Source organism: Malania oleifera, chromosome 5 (assembly GCF_029873635.1).
Source record: "Malania oleifera isolate guangnan ecotype guangnan chromosome 5, ASM2987363v1, whole genome shotgun sequence".
In the NCBI taxonomy this organism is placed as follows: domain Eukaryota; kingdom Viridiplantae; phylum Streptophyta; class Magnoliopsida; order Santalales; family Ximeniaceae; genus Malania; species Malania oleifera.
This window is the reverse complement of record NC_080421.1, coordinates 49,644,872-49,661,359: the sequence shown is the minus strand read 5'-3', so window position 1 is coordinate 49,661,359 and position 16,488 is coordinate 49,644,872. Positions and strand designations below refer to the sequence as shown.

The window sequence follows — 16,488 nt, the reverse complement described above, 5'->3', positions numbered from 1 at the left end:
TTAGATAGAAAATAAAAATTATTTCCACAATAAAACTAAAATTTTTGGGTAATATTGAATATTTTAGGAGATTTTTATTATTATGAGAAGGGCATAAAAAATGCAATCTCTGAAAAAGATTTTTCTAAAATATCGGGGCTCGTGTGTAAATAATATTAACTTTTGAATTAAAAATAGGAAAAAATCAGAAAAAATAGCAAAATAAATTCGGGAAATTATGAAATTGGGGCTGACAAATTGACTATGAGGTAACGCGGCGGTGGTAGAATCTGTTAAATTACGCAAAGGAGCGGTGAATTTTCTAACTGCGCGAACCGGATAGATATATCGTCTCCTCCGTCAATCTAGCAAAGCTCTCTCCCTCTCTCTCTCTCTCTTCATTTTCCCACTGTCTCACTCTCCCCCCACCCTCCCCGCTCCCAAAACCAATACCTCGGCTAAATTTTGCGGCACCACGGTGCGTCTGTCAGATCTGATCCTCCAGCCGCGAGATCCGCCTCCCGAAAACCCTAATTATCCACTCTACCGCCATGGAGGAGGCGTTGGAGATGGCTCGTGCGAAGGACACCAAGGAGAGGATGGCCGGCGTGGAGCACCTCCACCAACTTCTGGAAGCTTCCAGGAAGAGCCTATCGTCGTCGGATGTCACCTCGCTGGTCGACGTCTGCTTGGATCTCTTGAAGGACAACAATTTTAGGGTTTCTCAGGGGGCTTTGCAGGCATTGGCCTCCGCCGCCGTGCTCTCCGGGGACCACCTCAAGCTTCACTTCAATGCGCTTGTGCCTGCCGTTGTTGAGCGATTGGGCGATGGCAAGCAGCCAGTTCGCGACGCTGCCCGCCGCCTTTTGCTCACTCTCATGGAGGTATACACTCTTGCTCTTCCACTCGCTCACTCTCTTTCTGTATGTGTCCAACGTTGTTGAATTTTGTCTCCTTTTGTTGTCATTGTGATCGGTGCAAATGAATTTCTACTATTTGCATCCAGGATTTTTTTTGGGATAAATTTACTTACGTGCTTTTGGTTATAGATGATTTTTTACCACTTCTCGTCCGTATCCATGGCCCATGTTACTGAAAATTGATGGTAATTGTTTTGTTCTTTATTGATTTTAGTACTATTGTAATTGTTATGTGTTGAATTCTAATGAAGTATTATTCATAGAATGGTTCTTAGAGGTTTCTCATTATTTTTCTGAGAATGGGATTCGGGTTTTGAATTGGGGTGGAGTGGTCCATTCCCTAATGAAGTCTATCTTCCCATATGGTCTAACTACGGTTCTCTTAGTTAAAGTTATTTTGGTTAGAAGTTGGAAAATGTAAGTCAATTCTACTGTATTGTTATTAATGAGTTCTTGTAGTATGTGAACATTATTTGATGTGTCTTAGATTGTGGTCTTAGTTATATATCCATGATTTAATGTCATGTTTAAGATGTCGAGGCATTTGACATTGCATTGTGGTAGTTGTTGAATTAAACAACTGAAGGATATCTTCAAATATTTTCCATTGTGGTCATTGTAGAACAAAAAAGTTTTTGGTTTGAATGAAGTGTAAAGTTTGCATGCATTTTTAGTTCCCAATTTTTGAATAATTAATTTATGAGAATTGAGACCAAGACGTTGGGTTCATAAGCTTTTGAGATTCCCAAACAACGGAACGTTCTTAACAATTACCAGAAAATGCTAACCCTGAGTGAACTGCTAATTGGTATGAACTTTTGAAACATGGTGCATTTTTGATCTTCAACCCTAAATCTCACAATCTAAAATTCTACTCCAAATTTTTCTCATGATAAATTTTTGTAAAAGTGGAATATTATCACTTTGTAATTTTATTTTCTGCCATTATTAATCTACTTTACAAAAAGAATATCTCGTTATATTTTTTTTCTGATGAGAAAAAATTATATTAGCAGTGAACCAAAAAGTATGTTAGGGAAGAAATGAATATCTCTTTTATGTTTGAAGTATACATTTATAAACACTTCAACATCCTCTTTTAATGTATGAGTATCATTGTACATTTTTCTCCAATAAATTTGTACAACTATGCCACAAACCCATTTAGAGCATGCACGTTAATTTAAGAGGCTATGTCCCATGTAAATTAATTAGTACGTCACCAAGGTAAAATTTATTTGTCGTTCATTTTATAGCTTCAAGAATCCCAATAGCATCAAATGACACAAGAATCTTATTAGTGGATTGAAATTTTAGCCTTATATCTTATAAGCAAAATTTGAGTAGAAACTTTATGCTTGAAGCTAGAACTATTTTATGTCAAACTTGGGGTTAACCCCCCCGTCTAGGGTTTGGTTTGCAGAACAAAATTAAGGCAGGGAAGGTAGGAGTGGAACTAAGGCAGGAAATTGATTGAGGTAGGAGTGGAATTAAGGTAGGATCAGAATTAGCGTTGCAATTCAATTATTGAATTTGGTAAGTTGCACGAAATAACTTTTGGAATCACAATTTGAATTCCATTTTCTTGAAGGATATGGAATATGTTTTTTTGTTAATACCTATATACAAAAAATAAAGGAGATATTCAAAATTGTAATGATTATTGTGGAATTAAACTTATGAGTCATACGATGAAACTATGGGAAATGGTAGTTGAACAAAGATTAAGGTTAGAAATGGAGATCTCAGAAAATCAATTTGGTTTTATGCCTGAGAGATCTACCATAGAAGCTATTTATCTTTCAAGAAGATTAATGGAAAAGTTTAGGGAAAAGAAGAGGGACTTGCATATGATATTTATTGTCCTTGAGAAAACATATGATAGGATACCTAAGGAAGTTCTATGGTGGGTTTTAGAAAAAAATGGTATATGTTGTAGGTATACTAATGTCATTAAGGATATGTATGATGGAGTAATGATTAGTGTAAAGACTATAGATGGAGAAACTAGAGAATTTCCAATTACCATAGGTGTACATCAAGAATCTGCTTTGAGTCCTTATCTTTTTGCTTTAGTGATGGACCAATTGACTAAGAGTATTCAAAAGGAGGTTCCATGGTATATGTTGTTTGCAGATGATACAATGTATTAATTGACGAAATTAGATACGGAGTACAGGCTGAGTTAGAATTATGGAGAGAAACTTTGGAATTTAGAGGTTTTAGGATAAGTAGAAATAAAACAGAATATATGAAATGTAATTTTAGTAATGATAGGAGGAATATTGGAGATAAAGTTAAATTTGATGATGAAGAAATAAATAATACTTGTAGATTTTGATACCTTGGATCTATTATGCAAGCTGAAGGAGAAATTGAAGATGATGTAATGCATAGAGTTAAAGCAGGTTGGGTAAAATGGAGAATTGCTTCAAGTGTACTATGTGATCGTAGAATACCCTTAAAATTGAAAGGGAAGTTTTATAGGACAGCTATAAGACCAACTATGCTATATGGATCGGAATGTTGGGTGACGAAGAAATATAATATCCAAAAAGTAAAAGTTGCCGAGATGAGAATGCTTAGATAGATGAGTGGTATAACATTGAAAGATAAGTTAAGGAATGAACATATTCGTGATAAGTTAGGTGTAGCTCCTATAGGAGGTAAGATAAGGGAGGGATGATTCAGATGGTATGGACACTTGCAACGTAGGCCTTATAGTGCACCTGTGAGGAAGAGTGACTTAGTTACTGTGGGGGGTAGTAGAAGAGGTAGGGGTATACCTAAAATTACTTGGGAGGAGATAGTGTGCAAGGATTTAATATCCTTGAATCTATCAAAAGAAATGGTCCATGATCACATAAATTGGCGGAAAATGATTCTAGCCGACCTCACTTAGTGGGACTAAGGCTTGGTTTTGTTGTTGTTGTTATATGGAATATGCTTTTTGGTGTTTTGGGAGAGAGCTGGGTGTGCCCTCCTTTGGTGGAAGACTTTTTAGATATATCCTTCGTGGGATTTGGTAGAGGGAAGGATAAGGCAAGCTTCCAGGAGTTTGAAAGAGATTAGAGGAACATGCTGATTTGATAATCTCTCCTCTCTTGGGTATTTTTATTTGTCAAATTTTTGAGTATCCCAGTTTGTCTTGGGAGATATGTCATTTTCCTTTTGTAAATTCTTTATCTATTAATGAAATCTTCTTTTGTTATAAAAAAAAAAAATCCTTTTTTTTTGTTATTCCTTAATGGTGATTGGATTGGAAAGAAAAATTAGTCAATTTTCATAAATACCCCACCAACAGTAGAACTATTTAATTTTCACTCCATTTCGAAAATATAAACAAAAATAATATGTAAATTTTTTGTTTCTTGATCTTATATGCTTTTTTTCTTCCTTCTTTTTTGATTTTTTTGGGTTAAACATGGGCTGGGACATAAGTATACAGTATACTGCACCTTCAACTTTAGCACAGCTTCATAGGAATGCTTTTGGTTGATCTCTCTTTGATGTTTACCTATGAATCTGCCTCTGATTCAGGGCATTTTGAAGCTTTCTATAATCTCCTTCGCCTTCAAATAATCAGACAAAAAATTGGCCGTGAGTGAGAGCCAGAATAAAACTAAAACACAGCAGCAAAATCAGAAGAGTTCACGGGTAAATGAAAACACATGGAAAAAAAAAGAGATGCTGGAATCAAACAAAAACAGGAAAAAAAGAAAAAGAAAAAAAGAGACATGTGCTGGAATCAAATCTGGCTGCAATGCACGAGGGAGAGAGAGCTCACCGTAGATAGCTCACCAGAAGCGACTCAAATATGCGTGTGCGTGTGCGTGTGCGTGCGAGAGGAGAGAAAGAGCTCACTGGAGAAGTATTATGTTTCAGTGGGGTCTGATCAAGAAGTTCTCCTTTGGACGAGTGAGTTGTGTTTGACTTTAGGACATTTTTGATGTTATGATTTTGAGTAATTTAATTTATGAGTATTTTTCGTTATTAACATATTTGTTTAGGGTTACAATGTTCCTTTAAAAAATAAAGACAGGAATTGAATGGTGATTCCCATGGGTTACAACTTACAGGCAGAATCACCATTCACCCAAATGGTGGAATTAGTATTCTGGCCGAAATAGATTCCGCTCCTGGTTCTGCAAACCAAACACATGAATTGGAATTCCCATCTCAAATTTGATTCTATTCTAGGCCTGATTCCGTAGACCAAATAAGGGTTAAATTTCCCTTCTTGAATAATAGGAGTTTAAAGTTAAATATTCATTAGAAATTGGATCTAGACAACCCAAGTCAACTTACTGACGGTGTTGAATTGGATTGTTCAAATAGTAATGCAAACGTAAACCAATTGAAGTTATATAATCAACTTGAAAGTAAGACAATGAATATGGAGGAAAACGAAAATGCTAGGAGAGTAAGAGGAGAAATCAATATCGGAATTTATAATCTTTGAAAAATCATTGTTCAATTTTAGTGCAGGATGTAGGAAATTTCAAACAAATTATGATCTAGAGCCCAAAGATTTAAAATCAAGATCCTACATAGTTTGTGGTCCTGATAGGGTTGCTATAGAAGTTGGCAAAACCAGACCTTAGGGTTGGACGGGGGAGTGTAAGATTTTACTAACCGTGCAACACTAGGAGAGAAGTGTACTTACTTGTTATGTTTTCATAACTCTGAATGTTATAAATCTGTAAATTTGGATAGTAAGTCAAAACTAAGAAAATACAATGAAAGCAGTTCAAATGGTATAGTCCTTGTATAAACTAAGATATAAGGTTCAAGTTGTTGCACTGCTAACTCCATTAAACAACTTATAATGAAGGAGTACATAGTTTTAAAAGAAGAATTTTTTTAACACAAATCAGTGGACATACAGCTATATAAGAAGAACTCTAAATCTAAAAGAGCCTTTTGCAAACAAGTAACTGAGCCAAACTACCAAACTGACCTCTTTCCATTACTGTCATAATTTAGGCTATAATTACTTAGCTAATCACTACCATAATCGTCGTCATCAATTTCTTCTCTATGCTCCTTTGTTATTGACATCTTCATTATTATCATCGACGCACTAGTGTACCAATTGGTATGTCAACCATAACATTAATGTATAGAGCACTTATTAAGCGACAATGTGCTAAAATAATTTCATGAGTTTGTAATTTTTGTTAATAATTAATATTGAATAAAGCAAAATCACTTTCTGATTTCTCCATTGTGTATTTCTTCTACAAGTTGTATTCAACAAAAAAATAAATAATTTAGTAAAAGGATAAAAACCTAAACTTTTTGGATCTTAGGATCTTACTTTGAGCCTACTATGATCCTACAGTATCATGCAAGATTTGTAATTTTGTGTAGGATTTTGGATCATTTTGGCTAGGAAGGATCATTATTTTAACAACCATGCCAGTGCCAAGCTCATTAACAACCATTGTTTGTCTTTTGCTTGAATTTGAAGGATTACAGTGAGAAAGAAATGCAAATTTGTGATTCTATGTAAGATTCAGATTGTTTTTGGCAAAGTAGGATTGTCTAATCCTACATTCTAGATTGTTATTTTAAAAACCATGCTAGTGTCAAGAAGTTTAAAAACCATTGGTGTTTTCTCTTGAACCCAAACTAAGAATGAAGTACAAACAAAAATCTCTTTGTTGAGTTGAATTTACTGTTGGAAAGCTTAACAATACCTAATGAAATGGTGTCACAATTGAAGTACAAGGAGTAGGATTTCCAAGTTAAGTGTATAGCTGGTACTGAGTGCCACACTGAATAGGGCAGTGGAGTTCTTACCGCTTATAAGGTTGTGCACATGGGGGTGGTAGCTCCAACTAGTATCTGGGTCCATAGAGTCATAGTCTTGTCCAATGACAAAATAGTTTTTATTTGGTATTGTTCCAATTTCTCTAAGTGATTCACACCAAATATTCAGAAGGGGCGAGCAGGATGCGACGGTAGGCGGGATGTTCAAAGAGGACATCTATTTGGGTGGGTGCTTTATGAAGCTTAGAAATTTACTTATGAAGTGAAAAGAATATCTGTCTAATCATTATGTCTAGTACAATTGTAAAGCACAAAAAGAATCTGCATTTATAATCTAGGTAGTCAACTTGACAAAATAGAAGTCAAATAGATTTTTTTTAACTAGGAGGGTTGATCGTTTATCATGCAAGGATTGTAAAGTTATTCCAGGTGAAAGCCTAACCACACAACATAGAGTCTTAGTGTTAGATATATGTATTAAAAAAATGGAAGAAATAAGATAAAATAAACCAGTGTAAGAGAACTAGGTGGTGGAACCTAAAAGGAGAAAATATAATAAAATTTAAAGATAAAATGATCAAAGAAGGGGATTTGACTATAGAGGATGGGATAGATACAAATACTCTTTGGAGTAGATTAGTTAGCTCTATTAAAAAGATAGCAAAAGAGATTTTAGGTGAATCAAGGGGAAGATTCTTGAATAGCAAAGAAATTTGATGGTGGGATAAAGATGTACAAAAAGCCATGAAGACAAAATAAATTTGGTATAAAATGTGGAAAAAATGTAGAAATAGGGATAATTTTGAAAAGTATAGGGAGGCAAGAAAAGATGCAAAAAAGGCCGTTAGTGAAGCTAAATACAGATCATTTAATAGTTTGTATCATAGATTAGATACAAAAGAAGGGCAAAGAGATATATTTAAACTTGCTCAAGTTAGAGAAAGGAAGAGTAAGGACTTAGGAAATGTAAAATGTATATATAAAAAGTGAGGATGATATTGTCTGGATTAAGGATGAAGACATTAAAGAAAGATGGCGTAGTTACTTTAGTAAGTTATTTAATGAAAACCAAATAAAATGCTTAAACTTAGAATTGTCAAATGAGGAAAAAATTAAAAATATGAGATTTATTCGCAAAATTAGAGTTAACAAAATTAAGTTTGCACTAAAAAAGATGAAAAATGGGAAAGATATGAGACCAGATAACATCCCAATTGAAGTTTGGAAATGCTCAGGTGATAACGGAATTATATGGGTAACTAATTTATTTAATACAATTATAAAAACTAAGAAAATGCCAGATGAGTGGAGGACTAGCACTTTAATACCTATATACAAAAATAAAGGAGATATTCAAAATTGTAATAACTATCGTGGAATTAAACTTATGAGTCATACGATGAAACTATGGGAAATGGTAGTTGAACAAAGATTAAGGTTAGAAACGGAGGTCTCAAAAAATCAATTTTGTTTTATGCCTGAGAGATCTACCACGGAAGCTATTAATCTTTTAATGAGATTAATGGAAAAGTTTAGGGAAAAGAGGAGGGACTTGCATATGATATTTATTGACCTTGAGAAAGCATATGATAGGATACCTAGGGAAGTTCTATAATGGGTTTTAGATAAAAAAGGGTGTATGTAGTAGGTATGCTGATGTCATTAAGGATATGTACGATTGAGTAATGACTAGTGTAAGGACTATAGATGGAGAAACTAGAGAATTTCCAACTACCATAGGTGTACATCAAGGATCTGCTTTGAGCCCTTATCTTTTTGCTTTAGTGATGGACCAATTGACTAAGAGTATTCAAAAGGAGGTTCCATGGGGACGGAGTAGAGGCTGAGTTAGAATTATGGAGAGAAGTTTTGGAATCTAGAGGCTTTAGGATAAGTAGAAATAAGAAAGAATAGATGAAATGTAATTTTAGTAATGATAGGAGTAATATTGGAGACAAAATTAAACTTGATGATGAAGAAATAAATAACACTTGTAGATTTCAATACCTTGGATCTATCATGCAAGTTAAAGGAGAAATTGAAGATGATGTAATGTATAGAGTTAAAGCAGGTTGGTTAAAATGGAGAAGTGCTTCAAGTGTGCTCCATGATCGTAGAATACCCTTAAAATTGAAAGGGAAGTTTTATAGGACAGCTATAAGATCAGTTATGCTTTATGGATCGGAATGTTGGGCGACGAAGAAACATAATATCCAAAAAGTAAAAGTTGCCAAGATGAAAATGCTTAGATGGATGAGTGGTATAACAATAAAAGATAAATTAAGGAATGAACATATTTGCGGTAAGTTAGGTGTAGCTCCTATAGAAGATAAGATAAGGGAGGGATGATTCAGATGGTATGGACACTTGTAATGCAGGCCACATAGTGCACTAGTGAGGAATAGTGAGTTAGTTACTGTGGGGGATAGTAGAAGGGGGTAGGGGTAGACCTAAAATAATTTGGGAGAAAATAGTAAGGATTTAATATCCCTGAATCTGTCAAAAGAAATGGTCCGTGATCGCATAAATTGGCGGAAAAAGATTCATATATCCGACCCTACCTAGTGGGACTTAAGGCTTGGTTTTGTTGTTGTTGTAGTCAACTTGACAAAGTGCAGCAGACTGTTTATAGTGCAATCTATTGATTTCAAAACAATATGATGTTAACTTCCTCTATAAAATTTTTTTTGTGCACCTTTCTTTTGTTGGAAACTAGGATCACGTCGCTATTACATAATATGACGCTTTGGTAAATCAATATTGGTCTACAATTTGACCCATCTACATTTGGCTTGTTTTTGGCCACACAATTTTTTGTTCCTTTTTTTTTGCGTGGGTAGGTTGTGGGGGTTTTTGGGGGTGGGGGGGAGGAGAGGTGGTTTTCCTTTAAAAGAAAAACCCAATTTTGAGGCGTTTGGTGAAATATTTTTTAAGCTTTTTTAAAAGCCAGTCTTTCTTTGGGGGATCTAAGGCTTTGGAAATTAAAATTTAAAGGCAAAAATCTGCCTCTGTGTTTTTTTATGAGTTTTGAGTTCCATGTCTGTCCTTAGTTTTATTTTCTGAATAATATGAACTTGCCTATTCAGATATTTACATAAAATTATGAAACTGTCCTTTTGTTCATTTAAAACATCTCAGTAAGTTTTCATCTTTCTTTTCAAATATTCAGAGATGATTTCTTCTTAACAACAGTTTTATCAGGGTTGTGAAACATTTTTTTTACAGCAAGAAATTGCTCCGTTCAATAGCCAGAGGTAAGCAAATAAAGTTTGCGGTCATTTGGTCTGACTTCTAGTGTATTACCAAGCTATCTAATCTGTATAGGTGTGAATCTGTTGCTCAGTTTTAGATCTTTATAATATTGTGTTTTTTAGCCTTTCTCTTTATATATGTCATGCCCTTATTCCTACTTCTGAGTTAGAATCTGATTAAAGATTATTCAAATTATATGTCTGTGGGGGAGTTTTGGGGTGGTTTTCAAATATATATGATGTAGAATAGCCAAAGAGAAAATTTGAAAAACTAGATGGATTAGAGAGAGGCGAAAGAAGAGATGAAGAGGAGGAAGAAGAGAGTTATAACAATAAAATATTGCAAACTAATCTCAAATCAATAAAAAAGTATAAAGTAATCCTAAAGTAGTTATACCAACAAACCAAGCAATAAAAAATTATAAAATAATCAAAAGTAATTGTACCAACAAACCAAGCCTTAAGTCCTTTTAGGTGGGGCGGTTACATGAATCTTTTTCTGCCATGATCTTGGCAGTTTCCTCCAACAATTAAATCCTCATTATCTCATTTTTAAAATCATTTTAGGTCTCCATCTACTACCAAGTAACTAGCTCAGTCCTCCTCAATTGTGTCTTATTTGGTCTATGTTGCAGGTTCCCATCTTTGCTGCTCCTCCCACGTCGTATCTTCCACAGGTGTTATGCAGGATGCCTAACTTACCACAAATATGTTCATCCCTTAATTTATCTTTTAACGTTATACTACTCATCCATCTTGGCATTCTCATTTTAACAACTTTTGCTTTTTAGATACGTTGTTTCTTAGTGGTCACATCCTGATTCACAGCATATTGGTGATCTGGAGAGGGTAGATGTGCATAGCCTTGTGTCCACATTTGGGGAGCCTGTTTTTGCGACTTGAACCTGTTTCCCTCAAGTTTTGAGTGTAACACCATTGCTGTTGGGTCATGGATCACCCCAAAAATATGAAAATATATTCTCTAGAATCAATAAAAAGCACAAAAGAAGAGTAGAGAACTAGGAAAATTTCTAATGAAGAAAAGCATGCTAATCGCATTGCATATTAAATCAACCTTGAAGCTCCTTTGGAAAGTGAAACTATATGCCCGTATTTCATAAGAAATCACTTGCTTCTTGAAAATCGTAGCATTATTCACCAATTAAATACACCATGTACTGCAAGGTAGAACCCTTTCTGATTGTAGGAAGTTGAAAATGAGCAGGATTCTTAGTGATTACACTTAACTGTGAAATGTTATATTTTTCTTAGAAGAGGCTATTCTTTCTGGTTTTATTATTTGTGATCTCATTGAAGAAGAATAGAAAAATGAATTATGTGTTATGCATGTTTCAGGTTTCTTCTCCTACTATAATTGTTGAAAGGGCAGGGTCTTTTGCCTGGACACACAAAAGCTGGAGAGTACGAGAAGAGTTTGCACGGACTGTAACATCTGCAATTGGTCTTTTTGCATCTACCGAGCTTCCTCTTCAGCGGGCTATTCTACCTCCAGTATGTTTTTAAAACTGTATTGCGAGTCGAGTACCAACTATTTTTTTTTCTTTGTTGTTTTAATAATTCTTTTGAGAGAAGAGTTTGATAATTTTTTTTCATTATTTTTTTCCTTGGACTGTCAGATTTTGCAAATGTTGAATGATTCAAATCATGGTGTTAGAGAAGCAGCTATATTGTGCATTGAGGTTGGTGGAACCACTGCCTGTTCATTATTGCATTATCGTGGCCAGGATTTTTTTAATTGATTTAATTTTATCCTGTAGCTGATTTATTTTATCGGTTCACACATTTGAATTGCTACTATGATGTGTTTTTTTTTGGTTGGAAGTTTCCCTGCAACTCTAATAAGAAAGAAGAAAAAAAAGTACATGACTGGCTTAAGAATGGATGTCCCAATCATAGTTTAGAATCTTGTGATTCATGATTCAATTCATACAATTCGTATCTATTCTGCACCAAATCAATTCAAATCTTACTAGCGATCTAAAATCAACTGAATCGTTGCCAAATCTATCGATTCAGCTCAGGAATTCATCGAATTGATTTGAATCTATCGATTCACATGATTCTAAACCTATCATATCCTGACGAACCTAATTAGTTTGAGAGATCTCACATGATTACCATCCATTCCTTATTTACGTCAGTTTTGTGCTTAAAAAGAGGAGAAAATAGAAATTCAGGTCCTATGTTGCCTTCACAAAACCATTCTTCACTCTAGGAGTATAGACTATATAGTGTTCTACCATTGAGAAGAAGGGGTGGAACACTCGCTGAGTAAATTGTACTCATGTTTTTTATATTGCTAAGGTTCAAAAGTTAGTTCTTTTAGTAGTTTTGTTCACTTATTATCATTTTCTTAGGTTAATTCTTTTTTTCTTTTAATCTGACAAATTATATGCATGATTTCAATTTTTTATTATTTTTTCTCGATTCCTTCCCTTAAACAGCATAAAGTTCCTTATTAATATTTGCTAGCTCATTCTCTTTCTTTTCATTTGTTTAGGGACAGCATAAACATGAAATATGATTTTTTTAATCAAAATTCAAATGTATTTTATTATTTTGCTTGCTCTTTGTATATCAACATATGCATGTCATTTAGAATTGATTTTGGAAAATTTACTGAATCTTACAATTCAATTTGATTCTCGATTCCCAAGGTTGGAATTTCGTTTCACGATTCGAATCTCGATTTGACAACTATGGTCCCGACTCCCGATAAGGATCTACTCAGTTTTAGGATATAATTATTTCTGGTCTTCTATGGTTGCAACTTTTTCACAATTGGTTTCACTGTTTGGGATTACATTGATGGAGGCTCAAGCCAATAAAGGGCAATGATCTGCCTCTGAATTCTCATAACCAGTATGCCAAGATTTTGCACGATTGTAATTAGATATTTTGAAGTCTTTCACAATTTGTTATTTGTTATTAATTTTTGAGCATAGAACTCTTTTGTCTTATATTGTAGTGTTTTACTGTTTTTCTGGATAACCTATTTTATGATGTATTGCATAATATTGTGTATTATGACATACATTTACATTTTGTTTAAATTAAAAAACAGGCATGCAATTTATACTTAATATAAATGTTTTATTGTTGCAATTTGTATTGTATGGTTGTCTGTTCACGTAATGACTACCATATGTATTCCTTTGTCATTGTAAGTTAAATTTTGTACAATATATGTAATGTATTGACACAGGGCAGATTAAGGATCTGCCTACAGGCTTATGAGTGCTTTGTTTGGAGAAACTAAGTCTAAGGGCCCTTATGGTATTATTGCTGTTTTCTGTTTTGGTTTTTGTATAGTGAAAAAACAACTTATAAAAGTGTGTTTGTTTATGTTGCCAGTTTTTTGTTTTTATTGTCGGTTTTCAGCTGTTTGCGAAAAAATGTAAAACTAGATTTTATGGTTTTCAGTTGTATTGGCAACCTGTTTGCAAAAAAAATTATTATCTAGAAATAGTTCTTTGAATTAAATCATTCATTTTATATGCTATTAAATAAAAATAAAAATAAAAATAAAATGATCTTATGCATTTAAATATAATTAAAATAAAAATGCACATAAATTTTTTAAAAAATAAAAAATAATAAAGCCAATGATAAAATATTTTTATTAATTTTCAATTGTCATGTACAATAAAATTTGTATTGTAAAGTAAAATTTGAAAGCATGAACTGGTGACATGAGGATTTTCAATCCTCTGCTCCACCGGCTGAGCTATCTTGACTATTCCTGACACATAATTTTTGTTTTACTAAGATGACTGGGGCGTCCCTTACGAGCGATGCGTTGCACTTGTACCACTTGAGTGTAGTGAAAAGTGGGCAAGGGTGGGCTAGGTCATCGCCTCGAAGCGACGTGCCGTGTTGGCGCCCAGGTACGGTGTCAAATATGCAAGGGTTCCCGCATCATTTTGGACGTGGGTAGGTAAAGAAACTTATTCATGAAACAAGGATTAGATTAGCAACTTGGAATATAGGGACACTTATGTGTAAAAGCATGAAAATTGTGGACACAATGATTAGAAAAAAAGTTAATATAATTTGCCTTCAAGAAACTAAATGGGTGGGGGAGAAAGCTAGAGAAATTGATTAATTAGGATTTAAACTTTGGTACACTGGAAAAGAAAAATATAAGAATGGAGTAGGAATTATTGTAGAAAAAACTTAAAAAATAGCGTTGTTGATGTAAACAGAGTAGGGGATAGAATTATAAAAATCAAGATGGTATTAGGCCAAGAGATAATAAATATCATTAATGCTTATGCTCCCCAAGTAGGCTTAGTAGGAAATCTTAAGAGACAATTTTAGGAAGATATGGATAGTATTATACAAGACATAGCAAGGACTGAGAAAATATTCATTGGAGGAGATTTGAAAGGACTTGTTGGAAGGGATAATAAAGGTTATGAAATAATACATAAAGAATATGGATATGGAGACAAAAATGAGTATGAGGAGATGATCTTAGACTTCACTATGTCATATGATTTTATTACAATGAATACTTGCTTTAAGAAGAGAGAAGAATACTTAAGAACCTTTAAAAGTGGACAAAATAGAAGTCTAATAGATTTTTTTTTAACTAGGAGGGTAGATCGTTTATCATGCAAGGATTGTAAAGTTATTCTAGGTGAAAGCCTAACCACACAACATAGAGTCTTAGTGTTAGATATATGTATTAAAAAATGGAAGAAAAAAGAGAAAATAAACCTGTGTAAGAGAACTAGGTGGTGGAACCTAAAGGGAGAAAATATAATAAAATTTAAAGATAAAATGATCAAAGATGGGGATTGGATCATAGAGGATGGGATAGAAACAAATACTCTGTGGAGTAGATTCGCTAGCTCTATTAAAAAGATAGCAAAATAGATTTTAGGTGAATCAAGGGGAAGATTCTCGAATAGTAAAGAAAGTTGGTGGTGGGATAAAGATGTCTAAAAAGCCGTAAAGACAAAAATAATTTGGTATAAACCATGGCAAAAATATAGAAACATGGATGACTTTGAAAAGTATTATGAGGCGTGAAAAGATGCAAAAATGGCTGTTAGTGAAGCTAAACACAGATCATTTAATAGTTTGTATGATAGATAGATACAAAAGAAGGGGAAAGAGATATATTTAAACTTGCTAAAGCTAGAGAAAGGAAGAGTAAGGATTTAGGAAATGTAAAATGTATAAAAAGTGAGGATGATATTGTCCTGGTTAAGGACGAGGACATAAAAGATAGATGACGAAGTTACTTTAGTAAGTTGTTTAATGAAAACCAAATATAAGACCTAAACTTAGAATTAACAAATGAGGGAAAGACTAAAAATATGAGATTTGTTCGCAAAATTAGAGTTAATGAAGTTAAGTGTGCACTAGAAAAGATGAAAAATGGAAAAGCTATAGGACCGGATAACATCCTAATTAAAGTTTGGAAATGCTTAGGTGATAATGGAGTTATATAGTTAACTAATTTATTTAATATAATTATAAAAACTAAGAAAATGCCAGATGAATAGAGGAAAAAAACTTTAATACTTAATTGCAAAAGTAAAGGAGGTATTCAAAATTGTAATAACTGTCGTGGAATTAAACTTATGAGTCATACGATGAAACTGTAGGAAAGGGTAGTTGAACAAAGGTTAAGACTAGAAACGAAGGTCTCAGGAAATCAATTTGGTTTTATGTTTGGGAGATCTACCATAGAAGCTATATATCTTTTAAGAAGATTAATGGAAAATTTTAGAGAAAGAAGAGGGACTTGCATATGATAGGGTACCTAGGGAAGTTCTATGGTGGGTTTTAGGAAAAAAAGTGTATGTAGTAGGTATACCGATGTCATTAAGGTGGGTTTTAGAAAAAAAAAAGGTATATGTAGTAGGTATACATATGTCATTAAGGATATGTACGATGGAGTAATGACTAGTGTAAGGATTATAGATGGAGAAACTAGAGAATTTTCAATTACCATAGGTGTACATTAAGGATTTGCTTCAAGCCCTTATCTTTTTGCTTTAGTGATGGGCCAACTAACTAAGAGCATTCAAAATGAGGTTCTAGGGTGTATTTTGTTTGCAGATGATATTGTATTGATTGATTAAACTAGGGGCGGAGTAGAGGTTAAGTTAAAATTATGGAGAGAAGCTTTGGGATCTAGAGGCTTTAGGATAAGTAGAAATAAGACGGAATATATGAAATGTAATTTTAGTAATGATTGGAGGAATATTAGAGACAAAGTTAAACTTGATGATGAAGAAATAAATAGCACTTGTAGATTTCGATACCTTGGATCTATTATGCAAACTGAAGGAGAAATTGAGGATGATGATTAGCATAGAGTTAAAGTAGGTTGGGTAAAATCGAGAAGTGCTTCATGTGTGCTTTGTGATATACCCTTAAAATTGAAAGGGAAGTTTTATAGGACAGCTATAAGACCAGCTATGCTATATGGATCGGAATGTTGGGCAACGAAGAAACAGAATATCCAAAAAGTAAAAGCTGTCTAGATAAGAATGCTTAGATGGATGAGTGGTATAATATTGAAA

The 16,488-nt window shown here is 33.7% G+C and overlaps 1 protein-coding gene across 2 annotated transcripts in view; it reads left to right on the top strand.

Moving 5' to 3' along the window:
- Positions 1-349: 349 nt before the first annotated feature.
- LOC131155731 (CLIP-associated protein) overlaps positions 350-16,488 on the top strand; it is a 47,258-nt gene continuing 31,119 nt past the window's right edge. Inside the window, exons 1-3 of one of the 2 annotated variants that reach the window (XM_058109095.1) lie at positions 350-863; positions 11,282-11,437; positions 11,563-11,625. In XM_058109095.1, the coding sequence (XP_057965078.1) occupies positions 531-863; positions 11,282-11,437; positions 11,563-11,625 (552 nt within the window). In that variant the 5' untranslated portion in view covers positions 350-530. The remainder of the gene's footprint in view (positions 864-11,281; positions 11,438-11,562; positions 11,626-16,488) is intronic. The other variant, XM_058109096.1, reaches the window with a different exon arrangement.